General features: G+C 36.9%; 1 protein-coding gene across 1 annotated transcript in view; it reads right to left on the bottom strand.

The window, feature by feature from the left end:
- Prex2 (phosphatidylinositol-3,4,5-trisphosphate dependent Rac exchange factor 2) overlaps window positions 1-23,503 on the bottom strand; it is a 298,856-nt gene that overhangs the window by 100,459 nt on the left and 174,894 nt on the right. Inside the window, exons 27-32 of the mRNA XM_046428586.2 lie at window positions 21,982-22,076; window positions 21,103-21,185; window positions 20,099-20,189; window positions 19,287-19,415; window positions 14,184-14,225; window positions 333-550 (exon numbers count right to left, since the gene is read on the bottom strand). Coding sequence (XP_046284542.1) covers window positions 333-550; window positions 14,184-14,225; window positions 19,287-19,415; window positions 20,099-20,189; window positions 21,103-21,185; window positions 21,982-22,076 — 658 coding nt within the window. The remainder of the gene's footprint in view (window positions 1-332; window positions 551-14,183; window positions 14,226-19,286; window positions 19,416-20,098; window positions 20,190-21,102; window positions 21,186-21,981; window positions 22,077-23,503) is intronic.

Consider the following 23,503-nt stretch of genomic DNA (forward strand, 5'->3'; position numbering starts at 1 on the left):
AAGGGAATTACAGTAGAAAGAACCTCTTTTTCCTGATGACCATTTTTAGTCAGTGCTTAGGGACAGAAGAAGCTGTAGCACATGGAGGCATTCTCAGCTCTCAGCAGCCACAGAAAAGAGATTTAAAAATCAGGAAAAAAAAAGAATATATTTTACATACTTATTAAAACTTGAATGACCATGGGAAAATGTGACCTTATATAAAGTAGCTAATGGCAGCTGATGTACTAACGAAGAAGAGAATGAGTGGGAAATGACTAACCACTTCATATTTGGGAACATGCAATAATGTAGCTTACAGTTGATATAGACAGAGTCGTGTGATTCCTTACCAAGTTTGGTGACAGAAGTGACTGAAAGTGAAAGAGAACACCTGCATTTGCTATCTGGTCCAGCCACCTTCTGCTGGCTTCCCATGTCTCCATCTCATTTTCCTTGCTGTTGTCAAACATCTGGTTTAAGGCTGCCATGAGCTGCTCAGAGAAGGCACAGACGGTGGCCACTAGACTTTGGCAGAAAACCATGTCTCTCCGGAGCTGTGTCTGACTGACTGTGAGTTAAGAGAACACAATGACAGCTTTGAAAAAAATGTCACAGATGGAGAAAATGAATACATTAAGCATCTACTTTGCAATGACGGGTATTTCATCTTTTTTTCCCTGTACTGGGAATTGAACTCAGAAGCACTCTACCAATGAGCTACATCCCCAGCCTTTTGTATTTTTTTTATTTTGAGACAGGGTCTCATTAAGTTGCTCAGGCTGGCCTTGAACTTGCCAACCTCCTGCCTCAGACTCTTGAATAGCTGGGATTTACAGGCAAGCACAATCATACCTGTCTACCGGTATTACATCTTTCCATCAAACTCATGCCAAGGGAAAACTGAATTTGGACTCTATTAATGAACACACACATTTTACCAAATATGTTTTTTGGCAAATTTTAAACACCAAAAAAACTTAGGAATATTAAAATTCCTTTATAAAATTTATATTGTGACTTTATTCTGCAATCGTTAAATTGTTTTATAAAATGTGAGAAAAAATAGGATTCATTTATCTATATTTTCTTTACCTGTGGGACACAATTTGCCTTTGTTAAAATATGATGTTATTAATATCGTTTAAAAAATAATTATCTACTAAACCTATCCTAATATTAGTGCATAATGCATATGAGCAAAGATTATTTGCTGTTCAATTATTTGTATGAATAAGCAAATCTGTATCTCCTGAATCCAGTTAGTCCATCAGTTACAAATATGGTCAAATATATAGGAGACAAATTCTTACATATGTTTGACAAAAGTATCAGATTTACAGTTTTACCATGAACTGATTTTTACTCCAAGATACACACACATATATACACTTATATCTTAGATATAGAAGCCTTTTCCTGCATTTGACTGGATTTTTGGGTGACCCATTTGATGGCATGTCTGCTCTGTGAATTGCCATTCTTGAGCTAGTTTTCTTTCAAACGAAAAGAAACTTATCCAGACTTTGTGTCTCTGGGTAAACACATATATACGACCTGTATAAACATCAAGCCAAACATTATGCACATTGAAAAATCACACATACTAGAAGAAAAACACAGGGAAAAATAATCTCCCAAAAGTATATTGAATATTTCAAGGGCTTATAGAACCTTCTTGAACAAAGAAGCATTGTCAATATTTGTGTATAACTGAGATAAATACTGCCTTACTCAGTGCCAAGTTCTTGAATTATTGACAAAGAGACATAATTTTAAGATGTTTACCAAGAACCCTGAACATCTGTTTTTAATAACCACGAAAAGCAAGTGTACACATAACGTATCTGAGGTGAATTTTATTCAGTTTCATCATTAGTAATACCTAGAAATTCTAGAGTAACACTCCAGAAATTTTTATTAGAAATGAATTAACCATTAAAAATATTCCTTTAGTAGATTGAACGGCATTTTGAAGTATATAAACGGCAGTTCCATACAATTCACCTTCCTAATGCAACCCACATATGTTAGACATTTCCCTTAAGTGGTTCTAAACCATGTGTTCCTTGCTACCAGATGGGAAAGAGTGTTTTGCAGGTAAAAAATACAAAAATGTCTAAACTAGGAATTAGTATTTTCGAATTCTCAATTATCAAAAAAAAAAAAATGCCTATTTTGTTGGGTACAATTTCTACAAAGAGTAGGTATTCAATAAATGTTTACAAAATGAGTAAATGGAAATAACAAACCAAAGGAGCTAATAAATAAATAAAATGAAAATGTATTAATTAATCCTCTGTGTTCCTAAAAATCTCTGGATTTAGTTGGACTTAGGAAGGAAATTCATATAGCTTGTTAGTTCAAATGTGCAGCTAGAGTACTAAGGTCTAAGAAACCAAAGAAGTAAAAATTTCCCTTGCTCTTCTTTTTACATTCTTACTTTTCAGTTGTCCTATACTAGAGCAGAAATTCTGAGTGAGATTTTAAAACTATTTCAGAAGCTTTGCAGAAATGTTCTCTTATAACTTGAAAATAATTTAATAAAAATATAATTTGAAAGAAATTCCTGATATCAAGAGTGGGAAGCCAGAGTCTAGAGAAGGAGGGCTCTGGTTCCATTGTGAGCTTTAGCGGAGACCCCCAGGTTTAACTTGGACATGAGTAGAAATACTTATCTCTAAATTGTGTTTGAGAAGAAATTCTCAAACTACTTCTTTTTTTAATGTTAAAAAGAATATATAGATGTTATACTACTCCTTACATGTAGTTAAGACAAATTGAAATTTTCACTCAACCTTATTACTGAATTGGAACTGATTTCAATTAATGTTCACTAGCCTTGCCAATAGGCAAAAGTTGATAATTCTGTATTCATTCATTACTTCGAATGCTTAACCCTGAATGCCCCACAGGAATCAAACATTGCACCAATACACTTGAGGTATAGAGAAGTCCAAATTTGGATACTGGTCATGAAATGAAAGAAGAAAAAATTTTATGTAAGTCTCCAGACCTCTCTTCCTCCTGGGAATAAAGTTCAAAGAATTTCCAAAATCTTCCTTCAAAGTAAGAATTCTTAGGCAAGAGCTACCTCTGAACACTGCAATCAATAAAGCTGCTTCCTGAAAATTCCTCAGGTGTCCAACTTCTTCTGTCCTACTTCAACAATGGATCTGAAAGCTGCCAGAACAGGGGGTGCACAGATCTGTCCTCTGAGTCACAAAGTACTGCCCCACATTCTTCAACATCAAATATACTTATTAAATGCACTTTACAGCCCATATTTTCTCTCTAGGTTTCCTCTGGCAACAGGCTGTCCTGTCCTCTCCACCTAGCAAACATTAAGTCTTTCTTCAAAAGTCAACTCCCTGAACTATGGAAACTCATTGAAATACTAGAACATTCTGTCTCCCTATGTGAAACCTCCCTTCTTTCCATGAAGAACCTTGAACTTCTTTTGTCACCACACACCAGGGGCATCCCTGGTAGATGGCTGACCACATAGCATTCAGAAAGCCCATTTACATATATATGTCCTCCAGGGGATCATCACTACACCAAGGCCAGAGGAAGTGGTGTATCCTGTGGGTTACCCTCATGGGTTTTAGATGCACATAATCTCTATATAACTACCCACTTTAAAGCATATGATCTTAGGTCATGGATCCTTATATGTAAAATGGGGTTCATTCTTACTTCTTAGGTCTTCGATAAAGATAAATGAAATTAAAACCATTTAAATCACTTAAAGTGAAATGGGGTAGACTTATCATTGTGATTCCCCTTTCTCCAGAATAGAGCAGTACCTGACACTGAGTAGGTACTCAGTTTTATTCTTGAATGTAGAAAAAACAATATGATAAACAAAGAAAAAGAGAATAAAATCAAGGCATTTGAAGGTAAATGGATGGGGTTGGAGAATATAATCCTAAGTGAAGTTAGCCAATCCCAAAAAAACAAATGCCAAATGTTTTCTCTGATATGAGGAGGCTGATTCATAGTGGGGTTGGGAGGGGGAACATGGGAAGATTAGATAAACTTTAAATAGGGCAAAGGGGAGGGGGCAAAGGGGTAAAAATAAAAGATGGTGGAATGAGATGGACATCACTACTCTAAGTACATGTATGAAGATGACACGAATGGTGTGAATACACTTTGTATACAAGTAGATATATGAAAAATTGTGCTCTATATATGTAATATGAATTGTAATGCATTCTGCTGTCATATATAACAAATTAGAGTAAAAAATTTTTTAAAAAAGAATAAAGCCTGAACAAATGAGCTCTTCTTCTTGGATACTGGTCTTTACAAATAGTATTTGACATGAAATATTATATTACATTAATGCTGTCCAAAGTATAAAAGTATAATCAGACTATAGAAAATATTATTATAACATACAAAGATGATAAATACAATGATTTAATTTAAAAAAACAAAAACAAAATCTGCTAATTCCCAGGAAAACATCTACTGTTGCCTTTAATCATTCATACTACACAAAAGCCGAACTTTTATTGCACTTCTATCAAGAAGAAAGAAGTTCAACAAGAATCATAATAGCTGCTTCCAGCTTCTAGCAAAAGATAAAGACCAAGGAATTCTAGGTTTTTGTAACAGGTTGCTTACTACTTTTATGGAGCAAGAATTTTCTTATACTGGGAATATGCTCTGAACACATGGTTTTGTTTCAATATTTAAGCACCTACTAAACTCATCTCCTACCAATGTATTTTAAAATATTAACACTTTATTTAATTTCAGCTTTTAAAAGCTCAAGTTCTATGACTAGCTAGCTGGTCAAAAAAGAATGAGATGGGGATTCGATAAGATGGCGGCGAGGGGAGTGCATTGCCCCCGTGTGCTGCTTCACTGTGTGGGAGTATGAGGAGTCAGGACGGCTAAAGGCTATCTTGGTAGGAATTTCCAGCAATAGTGGGGTGCTCCGGAACCTGGAGGAAGGATTTCCATCGCACGAGGATCGGCTACGGGGACTCAAACGCGAGAGGTTTGTCGCACGGAGGGTAACACTGCTTATTCAGCAAATCGCCCCGCGGCTAGAGTCTGCAGCGCGCGCTGGGAAACGAGGAGATAGTGACGCAGGGATACAGCGCTGCAGTTTCTGCCAGCCGTGCAAGCACCGTACTCAGGGCTGAATTCTGGGTTCGAGACGGGGGAAGGAAGCGGTCCATCTCGGTTCTCCACACCGGTCAGACCACAGAGGAGGCCAGCAGCCACCATGTTGGAAAGCTGACGTCACCATCCCTGTTTTCGACTGACCGCACCTCATTCAGCCATAGAACAGGGGAACGAAATGCTGCCATTCGCATAGGACACCAACATGGCAGAGATCTGATGTCGTCAGAAAGCGGCGGAGGAGAGAACTTCAGCAATACCAGCGGCGACAGAAACAGTTGGTCTCCTGGTAGGGGGGGTGAGGCACAGACACCCGAGTCTCTCTCGATCTGTCCTCGAGCCAGAGGGGAGGAGCCGGGCCACCGCCAGTGCCCGGAGCAGTCCCAGCGGCTCGCCGGCGTGGTGACCGCGTGACCCCAATTGGAGAGGGGGCGGAGCGGAGCCGCCACCCGCGCCCGCAAGGTGGGCAGACCCGCGACCCAGTGGTACACGGGCGTGGTAGGAGGGGCAGGGCAGAGCCGACGCCCGCGCTTGCAAGGTAAGCAGACCTGTGACAGACTGGCGGGTCAGGCCCAGCGGCCTGCCAGCGTGGTACACACGTCACCCCAACTGGAGTAGGGGCAGAGCAGATCCTTCGCCCACGCCCGGATCAGGCCCTGCCGGTGTGGTGGTCACGTGACCCCAATTGGAGTGGGGGCGGAGCGGAACCACCACCCGTGCCCGCAGGGTGAGCAGACCTGTAACCAACCTGCAGATCAGGCCCAGGAGCCTGCCGGCATGGTACACATATCACCCTAATTGGAGTAGGGGCAGAGCAGAGTCGCTGCCCGTGCCAGGAACAGGCCCAACGACCTGCCGGCGGGGTAGTCATGATACCCCAATTGGAGTAGGGGCAGAGCAGAGCCAACACCCGTGCCCGAAAGGTGGGCAGATCTGCGACCGACCAGCGGGACAGACCCAGTGGCCTGCCGGTACGACAGACACGTCACCCCATTTGGAGTAGGGGCAGAGTAGAGCCGCCACCCGCGCCCAGAACAGGCCCAGTGACCTGCTGGCGTGGTAGTCATGACACCCCAATTGGAATAAGAAGAGAGCAGAGCCGCCGCCCGCGCCTGCAGGAAAGAAACGCAAGCAGTATGAAAAGACAAGGAAAGAAAGGACCACAAGCAATGCAGGTCAACGCAACTTTAGAAGAGGTAACAGCTGCAGCAGATGGAATGTCAGATAAAGAATTCAGGATATACATGCTTCAGACGATCTGGAGTATCAAGGAAGACATTAGACAGCAAAATCAGACAATGAAATATCACTTCGACAATGAATTACGCAAACAAATCCAGGAAGCAAAGGATCAACTATACAGGGAAATAGAGGTTATAAAAAACAAACAAACAGAAATCCTAGAAATGCAGGAAGCAATAAACCAACTTAAAAACTCAATTGAGAATACTACCAGCAGAGTAGAACACTTAGAAGATAGAACATCAGACAATGAAGACAAAGTATTTCAACTTGAAAAGAACATAGACAGCTCAGCAAGACTGTTAAGAAACCATGAGCAGAACATCCAAGAAATATGGGATAACATTAAGAGACCAAATAAGAGTCATTGGGATACAGGAAGGTATAGAGCTCCAAACCAAAGGAATGAGTAATCTATTCAATGAAATAATACGAGAAAACTTCCCAGACTTGAAGAATGAGACAGAATCCCAAATCCTAGAAGCCTACAGGACGCCGAATGTGCAAAATCATAAGAGATCCACACCTAGACACATTATAATGAAGATGCCCAACATACAGAATAAGGAGAGAATTTTAAAAGCTACAAGAGAAAGGAAGCAGATTACATTTAGGAGTAAGCCAATCAGGATAACAGCTGATCTTTCAACACAGACTCTGAAAGCTAGAAGATCCTGGAATAACATATTTCAAACACTGAAAGAAAATGGGTTCCAACCAAGAATTGTGTATCCAGCGAAATTAAGCTTCAGGATGGAAGATGAAATTAAAACCTTCCACGATAAACAAAAGTTTAAAGAATTCGCAGCTAGAAAACCATCTCTTCAAAACATCCTTGCCAAAACATTACAGGAAGAGGAAATGGAAAATAACAATGTAAACCATCAGTGGGAGGTAGGACAGTAAAGGGGGGGAAAATAATCAAAGAGGAAAACAAACCATGTTTAGTAACAGAAATAAACAAATATGGCTGGAAGAACAACCCATATCTCAATAATAACCCTAAATATTAATGGATTAAACTCACCAATTAAGAGACACAGGCTAGTAGAATGGATCACAAAACAAGACCCAACAATATGCTGCCTACAGGAGACGCATTTGATAGGAAAAGACATACATAGGCTGAAGGTGAAAGGTTGGGAAAAATCATATCACTCATATGGACTTCGGGAACAAGCAGGAGTGTCCATACTCATATCAAATAAAATAGATTTCAAGCCAAAGTTAATCAAAAGGGATAAAGAGGGACACTACATACTGCTCAAGGGAACCATACACCAACAAGACATAACAATCATAAATATATATGCCCCAAACAATGGTGCAGCTATGTTCATCAAACAAACTCTTCTCAAGTTCAAGAGTCTAATAGACCACCATACAATAATCATGGGAGACTTCAACACACCTCTCTCACCACTGGACAGATCTTCCAAACAAAAGTTGAATAAGGAAACTATAGAACTCAATAACACAATTAATAACCTAGACTTAATTGACATATATAGAATATACCACCCAACATCAAGCAGTTACACTTTTTTCTCAGCAGCACATGGATCCTTCTCAAAAATAGATCATATATTATGTCACAGGGCAACTCTTAGACAATATAAAGGAGTAGAGATAATACCATGCATCTTATCTAATCATAATGGAATGAAACTGAAAATCAACGATAAAAGAAGGAAGGAAAAAGCATACATCACTTGGAGAATGAACAATAGGTTACTGAATGATCAATGGGTTATAGAAGACATCAAGGAGGAAATTAAAAAATTCTTAGAGATAAATGAAAACACAGACACAACATATCGGAATCTATGGGACACATTGAAAGCAGTTCTAAGAGGAAAATTCATTGCTTGGAGTTCATTCCTTAAAAAAAGAAAAAACCAACAAATAAATGATCTCACACTTCATCTCAAAATCCTTGAAAAAGAAGAGCAAAACAACAGCAAAAGAAGTAGAAGGCAAGAAATCATTAAAATCAGAGCTGAAATTAATGAAATCGAAACAAAAGAAACAATTGAAAAAATTGACAAAACTAAAAGTTGGTTCTTTGAAAAAATAAACAAAATCGACAGACCCTTAGCCATGCTAGCGAAGAGAAGAAGAGAGAGAACGCAAGTTACTAGCATACGGAATGAAAAAGGCAATATCACAACAGACACTTCAGAAATACAGAAGATAATCAATAAGTATTTTGAATCCTATACTCCAATAAATTAGAAGATAGTGAAGGCATAGATAAATTTCTTAAGTCATATGATCTGCCCAGATTGAGTCAGGAGGATACAGACAACCTAAACAGACCAATATCAATTGAGGAAATAGAAGAAACCATCAAAAGACTACCAACTAAGAAAAGCCCAGGACCGGATGGGTATACAGCAGAATTTTACAAAACCTTTAAAGAAGAACTAATACCAATACTTTTCAAGCTACTTCAGGAAATAGAAAAGGAGGGAGAACTTCCAAATTCATTCTATGAGGCCAACATCACCCTGATACCTAAACCAGACAAAGACACTTCAACGAAAGAAAACTACAGACCAATATCTCTAATGAACCTAGATGCAAAAATCCTCAATAAAATTCTGGCAAATCGGATACAAAAACATATCAAAAAAATTGTGCACCATGATCAAGTAGGATTCATCCCTGGGATGCAAGGCTGGTTCAATATACGGAAATCAATAAATGTTATTCACCACATCAATAGACTTAAAAATAAGAACCATATGATCATCTCGATAGATGCGGAAAAAGCATTCGACAAAGTCCAGCATCCCTTTATGTTCAAAACTCTAGAAAAACTAGGGATAACAGGAACATACCTCAATATTGTAAAAGCAATCTATGCTAAGCCTCAGGCTAGCATCATTCTGAATGGAGAAAAACTGAAGGCATTCCCTCTAAAATCTGGAACAAGACAGGGATGCCCTCTCTCTCCACTTCTCTTCAACATAGTTCTCGAAACACTGGCCAGAGCAATTAGACAGACGAAAGAAATTAAAGGCATCAAAATAGGAAAAGAAGAACTTAAATTATCACTATTTGCAGATGATATGATTCTATACCTAGCAGACCCAAAAGGCTCTACAAAGAAACTATTAGAGCTAATAAATGAATTCAGCAAAGTGGCAGGATATAAAATCAACACGCATAAATCAAAGGCATTCCTGTATATCAGCGACAAATCCTCTGAAATGGAAATGAGGACAACCACTCCATTCACAATATCTTCAAAAAAAATAAAATACTTGGGAATCAACCTAACAAAAGAGGTGAAAGACTTATACAATGAAAACTACAGAACCCTAAAGAGAGAAATAGAAGAAGATCTTAGAAGATGGAAAAATATACCCTGTTCATGGATAGGCAGAACTAACATCATCAAAATGGCGATATTACCAAAAGTTCTCTATAGGTTTAATGCAATGCCAATCAAAATCCCAACAGCATTTCTTGTAGGAATAGAGAAAGCAATCATGAAATTCATATGGAAAAATAAAAGACCCAGAATAGCAAAAACAATGCTAAGCAGGAAGTGTGAATCAGGCGGTATAGCGATACCAGACTTCAAACTATACTACAGAGCAATAGTAACAAAAACAGCATGGTACTGGTACCAAAACAGGCGGGTGGACCAATGGTACAGAATAGAGGACACAGAAACCAATCCACAAAACTACAACTATCTTATATTTGATAAAGGGGCTAAAAGCATGCAATGGAGGAAGGATAGCATCTTCAACAAACGGTGCTGGGAAAACTGGAAATCCATATGCAACAAAATGAAACTGAATCCCTTTCTCTCGCCATGCACAAAAGTGAATTCAAAATGGATCAAGGAGCTTGATATCAAATCAGAGACACGCCTTCTGATAGAAGAAAAAGTTGGCTACGATCTACATTCGGTGGGGTCGGGCTCCAAATTCCTCAATAGGACACCCATAGCACAAAAGTTAATAACTAGAATCAACAAATGGGACTTACTCAAACTAAAAAGTTTTTTCTCAGCAAAAGAAACAATAAGAGAGGTAAATAGGGAGCCTACGCCCTGGGAACAAATCTTTACTCCTCACACTTCAGATGGAGCCCTAATATCCAGAGTATACAAAGAACTCAAAAAATTAGACAATAAGAGAACAAACAACCCAATCAACAAATGGGCCAAGGACCTGAACAGACACTTCTCAGAGGTGGACATACAGTCAATCAACAAGTACATGAAAAAATGCTCACCATCTCTAGCTGTCAGAGAAATGCAAATCAAAACCACCCTAAGATACCATCTCACTCCAGTAAGATTGGCAGCCATTATGAATCCAGACAACAACAAGTGCTGGCGAGGATGTGGGGAAAAGGGTACACTTGTACATTGCTGGTGGGACTGCAGATTGGTGCAGCCAATTTGGAAAGCAGTATGGAGATTTCTTGGAAAGCTGGGAATGGAGCCACCATTTGACCCAGCTATTCCCCTTCTTGGTCTATTCCCTAAAGACCTAAAAGGAGCATGCTACAGGGACACTGCTACATCGATGTTCATAGCAGCACAATTCACAATAGCAAGACTGTGGAACCAACCTAGATGCCCTTCAATAGACGAATGGATAAAAAAAATGTGGCATTTATACACAATGGAGTATTACTCTGCATTAAAAAATGACAAAATCATAGAATTTGCAGGGAAATGGATGGCATTAGAGCAGATTATGCTAAGTGAAGCTAGCCAATCCCTAAAAAACAAATGCCAAATGTCTTCTTTGATATAAGGAGAGTAACTAAGAACAGAGTAGGGACGAAGAGCAGGAGAAGAAGATTAACATTAAACAGGGATGAGAGGTGGGAGGGAAAGGGAGAGAGAAGGGAAATTGCATGGAAATGGAAGGAGACCCTCAGGGTTATACAGTGGAGGGGGTAGAGAGAGAAGAGGGGAGGGGAGGGGAGAGGTGGGAAGGGGGGAGGGTGGAGGATGGGAAAGGCAGTGGAGCACAACAGACACTAGTATGGCAATATGTAAATCAATGGATGTGTAACTGATGTGATTCTGCAATCTGTGTATGGGGTGAAGGTGGGAGTTCATAACCCACTTGAATCAAAGTGAGGAATATGATATGTCAAGAAATTTGTAATGTTTTGAACAACCAACAATGAAAAATTTAAAAAAAAATAATGAGATGGTTTCTAGAGATCCACACAATTATCTCAGATATTACACTGAAAAAGAGATTGTAGGGGAAACATAGTGAAAAGACAATAGAACAACAACAACAACAACAATGAACACAAGAAAGAGCAAGATAGGAACAAAAAGTTAAGAAAGTGGGCTGGGGTTGTGGCTCAGTGGTAGAGCACTTGCCTAGCATGTGTGAGGCACTGGGTTTGATTCTTAGCACCACATATAAAACCAAATAAATGAAATAAAGGTCCATCCACAACTAAAATTAAAAAAAAAGTTAAGAAAGTATTTAATGGACCCATGCATCTTATTTCAAGTGAAATAACTAAAAATATGGAGTATTTTGATTACTGTTTTGGTGGCATCCTATGTATAAGAGGGAAAAGAGAGTACAATTAAGTAGGCAAACGAGTTATGGGAGGTATGAAAAAAAATCAAAATAAGCAACAGCCATCTGAATGTTAATGAACAAAACAATGAAGGCTTTCCAGGTTCACTTCTGAAACTGGCAAAACTAAGTATGACTTTCAAAACTATTTTATTCATTTACTTTTTAAGGCCTACTTTGCCTCATCCTCTTGATGCTCAAAATTATAAGTCAAATGAACGCCATTTACTAGTTATTATTCATATGTCTGAATATCAGTTTCTTTACCTTTAAAACTGTGAAAACAATAACATTCTCACATAGTGGCTGTGTGAGGACCCAGCAGAATCTGTGAAAGTTTGGTCCATGATGTGTGGTATTATTAGTAAAAATTTAGAACTGTAAGATTTTTGTTGATGTTGTCGTTATTGGTAGTCAGCAAAGCAAGGCAAAATCTTGTTTAATTAGAGCAAAAATCAACCAAACAACAGAAAAGCCCTCTTGGTTAACTGGACTAATTCATTCATTGGTAACTAAAAATTGCCACATGTGGTTTAGTGTCAAAGTGGTCACAAATTTTTCCCCTCTCTGTATCCAGGCCCTTGCAATACAGTTTTGTGACTGTTGCCATCAATAGCACATGCTCATCTGCAGACCCAGTTACTCAGGAAGCTAAAGTTAGAGAATCACTGGGGCCTAGGAGTTGAAAGCCAGCAAGCGAGCCTGGACCCACAGTAAGACCCTCTCTGGGGAAAAAATAAAAAATAAAGGCAGAGTCTCCATCTTCACCCCTGCATCTTGCATCTGAAGCTCTGGGGGGTGCCAGTTACGTGATGTGACCAACAGAAGACAGTGAACTCTAGCGTGCTTTTGCTCTCTTCTTGGAACCCTGCAAATTCTCCACATGGAAATGACCAGGCTAGTCTCATAGATGACCATACTAGTCATTTACTTAATACGGCCTAATTTACCTAATTGTCATGATGCTCAAATTTATGTGTCAAATGATTACTAGTTATTATTAACCTGCTTGAATGTCAATATTCTTCACCTTTAAAACTGTGAAAATAATAAAATTCCCAAATAGTGCTTTTAAAGACCCTCACAACCATCAGCCCTGTTATCCCAGTTAGCAGTCAACCAATTGTGACATGGGTAAGTAAGGTCACCCAAGATAATCTGTGCCCAGCCAATTTCCTCCTGGCTGCAGACACATGAACAAACCTAACCACCTCAACAAAACCTGGCAGGGATCACCAGAACACCTCAGGTGACACTAGACACTGGAGCAATGATAAACAGTTATTAAGCCACAAAATTTATACTGTTTTATTAAAAAAAAACAACTAATTGATGGGACAGATAATTATTCAGCTTGCATTTTTAGGTGCAAATTCCTTGCTGAATCTAAAGTTACTGTAATAATACTTGTTTGTATATTTATATACACATACTTGATAAGGAAGAGATTAAAATAACAAAAAATAAGTCAATCAACACATGTATATGCCTTTATATTTACAGAAAAAAAGATGTCTGAGTTTTCCTGATCTTCTGGATCCACATCCTTTTTAATGCATCTTGAATAAAAACCTTGCAGAAATATTTTCATAAAATTTCCCTTTTTAATTCAAATCATAGTCTTGCAGACATATTTATTGAACACTACATGCCAGTTCTTATTTTAAGCATTTGTTGATGATGAAAATAGACACAGTGCCTGCCTGCATAAGGCTAGCAGCTTATTGCCTGTATTTTAGAGTTTGATCAAATACTTAGTTGTCCTTAGTATCATTTCTCATTGCTAATATCTTTTAACCTACAACTAATTGCACAGCTTTACCAAAAACTGTTCCCTTCCTCCTTTTCAATGACACTGTTTAGATATTGATGTACATTTCATGTTATTACCAGTCATCAAAAATAAGCATATACTTTGTGTTTTTATTGAAACTATGTTAGTATCCATTTTTTCAATCTTTCCAAAGTTTAAAAGAAGGTAGGGATAATATTTTCAACTGTCTTTAAACCACTGGAAGTCACTGCCTTCCTATTATAAGACTTCTAAAATCCTGGAATCAGTTGCTTCAAAAAATAATGCAGAGGCTTGGGGTTATAGCTCAGTAGTAGAGCGCTTGCCTGGCACACATAAGGCATTGCATTCAATATTCAGCACCCGTAAATAAATAAAATAAAATAAAATAAAATAAAGGTATTGTGTCCATCTACAACTAAAAATATTTTTTAAATGCAAAATATTACCTGTGTATTCAAGAAGAGACAGGAGTATCCTACACTTTACCTCTGCAGAGAAAGGGAAAAAAAAAACAAAACAACAGTTCAGTTAATTGTTCTCTTTTTCAGTCACAAACATCACATTTTAACTGTGAGTAAAACTTAGCATGAACGTATTTTATATATATATATATATATATATATATATATATATAAAATAGTGTGTGTATATATATATATTTTTTAATTAGGTAATAAAAATCTCATTTACCTGACACGTTATATTTGCCTATATAAATACTATCCACTACTTACACCCTACCATGTCTTCCAGTTATGAATTATGTTACTCAATGAAACATTACATTCTGACAGCTTTTAACTCACCCTTAGCTGTGATAGCATGCAAGGAGTACTCTAATCTCCTATAGCTATTGTGGTCTGTATCAATAAACAGTCAAAACAAATTTTTGCTACTATTACTTAAAAAATACACACACACACACACACACACACACATACACACACTTCTTTCCACCCCACCCTACACAAGGCAAGTCACAGATATTTGATAAATGTGTATTAAACTTCATACCCATTGCTATAGGTCCAATGAGATATGTATTACTATTTGCTTCCAACTGGCAACCAGATCACTTGTAATTGGTAAATTAAAAAACTTACAAAGTTACCCAAAAAAAGTTAATTTGCATCCTATTCTAAACAGGTTCACAGTAGAGTCAGAAACAGAATTAAATGGTCAGCAATGTGTCAAATATTTCAAAGGGCAAGCACTTTTAAGAGACTGCAAGCTATTTCTATAAGACTGCAAAAACAAGGAGGCAGGCAAGTACGTTGAACTAAGAGTCAGAAAGCCGAGTTGTTATGTGCTAGCTTTGTAGCTTTAGAAAATTGCTAAATTACTTTAAGTCTCAACTAGCTCATTCATAAATGATAACAACATGTACTTTATCAATTTTACAGCCCAGTGTAGGAAAAACTGAGTGGGAATATATATTAAGTCTTTGAAAATTGTTTAACATTCTGTATGTGTGATAAGATTATTATTGTTCTAATCTAAACCTGGCTGAGGCTTGGTTAGAATTCTAAGACTAGAAAATATTTTGTCAAAAATTTAAAATCATACTGTCAGGGGAATAGATACATATGCTAAGAGTGTAAAATACTGCTAGCAAAGGAATCTAATACAGAATGAGTAACTAATATTTAACAATCCAGAAGAGAAAGGTTTTATTATGTATTAAATGACTGAGATTGAGAAATTAGAAAGTCCCACTGAAAAATCATTTCTCAAATCAGACTGAGAAATTTGGATTTATGTAACAGATAACACTACAAGGCTGTGGAGCAGAGCACTGAAATAAAAAAATAAGGTGTTTTAAGAAGATGAACTCAGTAATGGTATATATGAATCAGCTAAGATAGAAAAAGAAAGATTAGCCAGAAAACCATCACCGTTACTGGGACATGATAAAAAAGAGGAAAAGTAAGAGCCATACTTTGGGACATTGGGACAAATACAGGAAAAAATGAAAAAGTGGGTTGCTTAAAAAAAGACACAGATTTTGAAAGGAGTACAATTTTCATAGGTGGCAGAACTAGAAATGTTTTGACTAATAAACATTTGAATTTAAGGGGATGCTGTGTTACTCAAGGAAACACATCTTCATTCAGCTGAAACTATGAGATGAGAATTTAGCTCAGGGACTAAGCAGGAGGTAGGCACTGTCATAGTTACACCTTGCAATTAACCAGTCTCCCACTGAGTCCCCTAACTTCCCTACTCTCTTCTTTCTTCAATTTAGAAAGTTATGAGTAGATGAGAGTATAAGGATACAATGTGTGTGTGTGTGTGTGTGTGTGTGTGTGTGTGTGTGTGAGAGAGAGAGAGAGGGGAGGTACTGGGTATTAAATTCGGGGTACCTGGTCACTGAGCTACATCACCAGCTCTTTTTATTCTTAATTTTGAAACAGGGTTTCATTAAATTATCAAGACTGGTCTCAAACCTGCCCAGGCTGGCTTTGGACTTGTGATCCTCCTGTGTCTGTCTCCAAGTAGCTGGGATTACAGGTATGAGCCACCATGTGACACAATATAACTTTTGAATGGCATTGTAACAATCCTCCCTATGTAAAGATCATAGAATGGTGATATTTTGATATCCTATATGGCATACATTTGATAAGATATTTTGAAATTAGAGACAAGGAAACATCAGAGATGGGGTCATCTCATCCACATACATAAACCACAAAATTCTGGCCATGTGGCATTATGATAAATTTTGCAGAGAGCCCTCCTCCCACCACTGACTAAGAGTTCTCAATACACTCAGCCATGCTCAACCAGCTACTGGGCTCCCATGACCAAAAGAGGTACCAGTATATCAACTGGTCAGTCAATCAAAGTATACATGTAGAGTTGTTATTTCTATGGCTGCCCACTGTGACTCAAGGTACAGAGTCTAAAAGCAGGGCTTGAGATGAAAATGCAGGATTCTTAGATGAATATCTTTTTAAAAATTAAGTTTTTATCCCACATTAGAAGTCTATATCTAAATTTCTTCAAAAACAACGAAGACGTTTTAAGAATTTCTCCATTTCTAATAGATAAATGCATTTTATTCTAAAAATAAATATAATTAAATCAATTTCTTTTGTTCATCAACAAGAAACACTCAAGGATGATGAGAACTGCAGATTTACAATTCCTGGGAGTATTATGATAGTGGCATCTACTCAGAGAAAAATATGCTTTTTCTCAGTTAAGTATATGCTTAAATTCCCTACATTCAATGTCTTTTTAAAAATGTATTCATCAACCCACAACAAGGGAAGGTAGGGAGAGGAAGATTAGAAGTTCATTGGATTAGACAAAGGGGAATGAAGAGTAGGGAGAGGTTTGGGAACAGGAAAGACAGTATGAATCGGACATATATGTATGAATATATAACCAGTGAAACTCCACATCATGTACAATTACAAGAATGGGATCCTAATTAGAATATGTTATACTCCATGTATGTACAATATGTCAAAATACACCCTACCCTCACGTATATCTAAAAAGAACACGTTAAAAAAAATGTGTCAATGGTGGAGCCATTTTGGAAAACAGTATGACATTTCCTCAAGAAATTAAACATAGAACTGTAAGATCCAGCAATTCCACTTCTGGGCATATATACAAAAGAATTGAAAGCAGAGACTTAAATAGGTATTTGTATACCAAAGTTCACAGCATCATTATTCACAGCTGTCAAAAAGTAGGAACAACCTAATTGTCCCTCAATGAATGAATGAATGAATAAGAAAAACATGGTGTGCACATAAAATGTAATATGAGTCTTAAAAAGAAATGAAATTCTGACACTTGCTATAAAATAGACAAGCCTTAAGGTCATTATGCCAAATGAAATAACCTAGACATTAAAATACAAATATTGGGATTCCTCTTACATGAGGAACCAAATTCAAAGGAGTCAAACTCAAAGATACAGAAAATTGAATAGTGGTTGCCAGGGCTTAAGGGAAAAAGGAACAGGAAGCTATTGCTTAATAAGTACAGAATTTCAGTCTGAGAAATCTAAAAAGCTCTGGAGATGGAGGGTTATAATGCTTGTATGACAATAAGAATGTACTTAAAGCAACTGAACTATAAACACACACACACACACACACAAAGTTTCAAATGGTAAATTAATGTTATGCCTATTTTATAATTAAAATGATGTGTTATAAAAAATAAACGCATTCATCAATTTTGCTATTCATTAGTTTGGGGGTTTTTTAATTCAGACTTTTTGCTTAAACATGATACCAAAAAATATCCCAGGTAACTGTAATATGAAGTCATAAAATAAAAATATGGCTAATAAATCCAGCTGTCACGAACAAAATATTTCATCCCACAATAGAACTGTTATGATTTATTTGCAAAATTTTTCCATAGCTATACAAAATTTTCCAATCTTAAACATTATATAAACTGCTACATTTGAGTATATTTCTATGCAGAAGACTTAGTAATCACAGAATACTTAAACCATCTCTGTCAGTTAATAAATGAGAAAGCTGAGGCATAAAGGAGTTGAGTGGCAGGCTCAGGCTTCATCAGACACTAGGAACTGTCTTTTGTCAGCAAAGAATAAAACTCTTTCTAATATACCCCCCAAATTATGCTGGAATCCTGTTGAATATTATCTATCACACCCAATTGACATACAAAGGACTGAGGAATAAAAATGTAAACACAGGCATGATATTTACTGTATGTTTCTCAGCCTCAGCTCTATCAACATTTTGGGCCAAATAATTCTTGGTTGTGACATTGTGGCATTGCAGAAAGTTGAGAAGCACCCTTGGCCCCACCCACTAGGTGCCAATAGCACACTCACAACTGTGACAAGCAAATGTATCTCCAGACATTGCTAGTCACTAGCCGAGTCACTGAGAAGAGAACTGTTAAATTATAAAGTTCTTAAAATTATGAAAAACTTCTTATTTTATGTTTTCTATCATAACTATACCGGAAACTCTCAGAATTGTCTACTTAATTACTCTGGCCCCAAACTATATACAATCAGACTCAGTGTAGTATTCTCCATGTTTTATCTCTCCAATTTATAGGTTGTACAAATTAGAGGATGTTGTGTAAGTAATATCACGGTAGCCAATGACAATAACTGAGACTAACACTTCTGAAAAAGAAACTTTAAAACTGATGATAAAAACTATGTCAACCTATTTGATTCTCACACAGATTCACATTCAAATTTTTTGACTCTCCATAAAATTTAGCTTCATGCCTTTTGTGATCCCTTAGAAAAATGATCTCTCCATGTCCAGTTTATCTTCCTAAGTACGCCTTGTTTTATTCTTTGAGAATATTTTCAATGACACCCTATATAATTTTAAGATCCCTGGAATATGAGATTCTGCAATCTTATTCCCTCTCCTCACTTCTTCCTCACCCATTTCAATCCTTTTATTTTTCCTCACAATATGAAACACTGAAAAGTGATGAGACATTACTGGACTTTTGGTTTTAATGGGTTTTAAAGTTATTACTGATGATATCATGCAACATTCTTTGCTCTTCATGCTGACCTTCAACAAATTTTCTGATGTTCTGAGCAAGAGCCCGGACGCTGCTGGGAAGATTCCAAGGATCTTGCTTGATGTGAAGCCTTAACCTTTTTGGACAACTCAGCTTTGGTTCCATTTCCTGTTGAAATTCTAAATAAATACAGAAAATCTCTTTTAATTTTCAACCAAGTCCCAAACAGTGCAACCTGCAGGCTTCAAAGTTTTTTTGTTGTTGTTGTTGTTGTTTTTTTAATCACTCTCATCCTATAATATCAAGATGGTAATTTCTTTAGCTTAATTACAGCAGAATTGGTTAAATCTTAAAAAATCAAACCTTAATGTCATTTTCTTACAAATGTTTCAAAAAGAAGCAAATTTAGAAAACAATTCTACTTTATACATCCTAAACTAGATGTCAGAGAGTGGAAGCTCTATATCTTATTCTGCCTGGCTGCTCTATTTGCAAATTCACATTCCCAGGCCAGTTTCTCATCCCTAGGAAATGACCAAGTAGGCATCAATCTTGAATTCAGCAAAAGCAGCTTAATACTTATGTATCTTCAATTGATACATTTTTGTTTACCCTGGCCACTATTGGTATTAAAATTAAAATTTCAAGGAAACCTAAAAGGTTCATAGTGATCTATAAAAAAAAAAAAAACTGTACTAATAGTTAACATATTTGAAAATTATCAAAATAGAGGTAGTATCCATTGAATAATGAAACATAAGCAATCACATTTTTTTCTTATAAAATGTATTTCCTCCATGACTATATTGTCTATTACCTTTTGTTTCCAGATTTCTTGTACTACTTATTTTTTAAACCTTACCTTGTAATCCTCGACCTGGTGTGAGATACTTAGTTTGCTCAAAGGCCCTCACAACAGCTTGTCCTTTTAGGAGATTGGTAATTGAATCCACCTGTCAATAGCAGATTTCCAAGAGTTACATGCTTGTCTGAAGACATAATAAATATTCCTAAGAATAAGTCTTGTTGAAATTTTTTTTTTTTCATGGTACTGGGGATTGAAAGCAGAGGCACAGAGACACATCCCCAGACCTTTTTAATATTTTTATTTAGAGAAAGCGTCTCAATAAGTTGCTTAGGGCCTTGTTAAGGTGCTGAGGCTAGTTTTGAACTTGTGATCCTCCTGCCTCAGCCTCTAGAGATTCTAGGATTACAGCCATGCACCACCATACCTGTATAAATAAATATGTTTTCCTTAAAGAAACAATTGTTTTTGAAATCTCACAATGCTTACAAAATGTGTCTTTGAATAAAATATTGTAATAAACACCTGTTCATTGGAAAGCAATTCCAATAACATCTTATTCTCTTACCACACATTAATATAAAAAATAAATTTACAAAAGAAAGTGAAATTTCGGCAGTTATTAAAAAACTAAATGTTATTGGAATCCTTTTCAAAGTAGTAGAAGCTTCTACACTACAAACTTTGATTATGATTATAATTTTTTTAATACAAAACAGCAACATGAAAACCAGGATAATCTTGTACCTTTTGAAATTAAGAATGGTGTTGAGTGAGTAGCAAGAAAGGTCAAAGTATTCTGAAAACCCATCCACACAAACAGAAAAAAAAAAAAAAAACACAAATAATCTAAAAGCTATCTTCTATGTGTTTAATACTTTTAAGTTTTCAAGGACTGTAAAATATTTGATATTCACAACAGTCTTTTGGCTGAAGAAATCTTTATTCCCTTTTCAAATTGAGGGCAAAGGAGGAACAAACAGAGGCCTTTCCATTCTACCTCCAAACATCTGAGAAGGTTTTTTTCCTGTGGAAAAAAGACTGAAAACATCCTGTCATACCTGGCTGAAAAGATGCTCAAGGCAACTATGTATCTTGTCCTGTTTATCACGAGAAATGCGAACACTTAGGGGAAGTTCATCACCTAGATGTCAAAAAAAAAAAAGTCATTCATTTCATGAAATATTTTCACATTAAATAAAGTAAAAAAATAATTAAATACGAGCTCTTATTCCACATTATTTGTCATGTGCAAAAATATAATTCCAAAAGTTTTCAGAACACCTGAGATGTCAGATCACGGCTCCTCCCCAAACAAGGGAGAGCAGAATGACATACAGAAAGGACCCTGGCTGCCCCATGCTCAGGAGTATTTCCAAGGGTCTGTTTTTCTAGTGGCTGAAGGGTTGAATCAAACTGCACAGCAAAGAATTAGGATTTATTTTCACTGGATTAAAATTCTCTTTTCTTTATACACAAGAAAGACGACTTTTGAAGCTACTTAGATCACTCCCTGCTTTTCTCACCATCCCTCTCTCCATCTCCCACGTGGAAGGCTTGCTCAGGAACACCTACTGTCTTAAGAAAATCCTTCTTTGAAAATCTTTCTCACGTGTCCACCCCAATCAACAATGCCTCATGCTTTCAGTAAAACTCATTTCCTCTATACTTATGATCCTTGACACTACCGTAGAAAGCCCATAAAACACATAAGATAAAAATGGAGCCTGCTTCTTTCATTTCTTTTTAATTCACTCGCTCTGTAATTGAGACTGGCGCAACAACTTTATCCAGCACATAAAACTGGAAGGCAATACATGCAACCACTGAGAATGACTGATAAAAGGTAACTAGGCCCATGGATCAAAGAAACTAATCCCTTTAAAGTTATCTGCGATGACACCAACATCAGAAAACACAAATGCCTTTGCCAAACGAACCCGAGTCCATTTCGTCACTGTGAAAATAGGAGCTGCACTGGCTGCTGCAAATGCTGGTGAAGGAGGCGATGGAGTTCCTGTTGCTGTTGCAGTCACTGAAAAGAACGGGTTTCACATCACTTTAAGAATACGATGGCCCAAGTCCTCTGCTAGTACTTATGATGGGACTTTATGCCTCTGCCATGTTTCTTAATATGCTTTCTACAAAGTTATGAGACTGAAAAGCTCCTTTGACTTTACATATCTCACTTTTAAAAAAAATATGCATATTTAATCTAATCAAATTTCAAGTGTTGCTATGTCATATACTCCAATCCTAAGTGAATTTTAAAAAATGTGTAATTATAATACTAAGGAGTCAAACCAAACATAAAATTTTTCATGATCTATTTTGGTGACATGGGCCTGAAGCTAATTTGCTTATAGGATCAAAGTCCTGTTTCATGATTTCTGCCTTTCAAACCTTTTCAGGGCTTAAATGCAAGTTATTGGTAATATTCTGAACTCCCTTAGGGAAGTAAATACCACAAGTATTTACTATCCCTGAAGGTAAATACTCAATAATGATGAATATCCAAGGAAAGATGTTTGAATTATTTGGGTGTGAATATGGGCATAAATAGGATTTCAGAAATGGTGCAGGAGTTCCTCTTAGAGTTAGTAAAAAGAACTTACTTAACTTTAAATTTACATTTCAAGTTTCTTTCTTAGCCTAGAGGGAGGTTGTGAGGGTAATTTTAATTATCTGATAACTAGAACGTGAGGTAGAAAGTATTTTAAAACATGTAATTTCCCACCGGAGAAAAACCACAGATTCCCATTAAAGAGCATGCTGCTCTCTTTAGATGCTAAAAGTAAATGAAATGGTAAAGGTAGTTAATCTGTGTGATATATTATCAAATCTCTAGGAAAAAATTAGCTTTTATGTATTCATTAAAATTCTTCCCAGAAACACTGAAATTGGGATAATAGAGAAACGGTGAAGCCAGACAACCTGGTCATGTAGCTAAATTATGCAACTCAAATGGGGCTCAGCTTCCTTCTGTGTAAAATGGAGTTACTATCAGAACCTACCACATGGGGCTGTGGTGGGAAAATATCTGAAATCATCACATTCCCCCATGAGTCTGATAAAAACATATTTCAGTGGTAGAATACAGGTTTAATGTGCATGAAGCCCTGGGATCCATCCCCATCACCAAAAAAGAAAAAAAAAAGTATATTAAAAAAATTTTAATGTTACTTATTACTTTGTGATAAACATCCCTTGTAGGAATAACTTTGATGTAATTAAGATTCACACGATATCTTTTCATTGAAAAATGCTGCATAAGAAATGAGTGAATAAGGTAGCTTTTGCCTTCAATGTAAATGGCTCAGGATATGTCCCAGCTGCCCACGCAGCATCTGTGGCTGATTGATTGCAACAGTCCTCAATGAGGCTTCAGGGGATATAAGGATTCAAGGGAGAAAAGGCACTTTCAAAGAAGGAAATTCACTGGAGAAAGCCTCACCTGAGAAT

The sequence above is a fragment of the Marmota monax genome, unplaced genomic scaffold, assembly GCF_021218885.2.
Source record: "Marmota monax isolate L192 unplaced genomic scaffold, Marmota_monax_Labrador192_F-V1.1 WCK01_AAM20220418_F8-fsc00044, whole genome shotgun sequence".
NCBI classification, from domain to species: Eukaryota; Metazoa; Chordata; class Mammalia; order Rodentia; family Sciuridae; genus Marmota; species Marmota monax.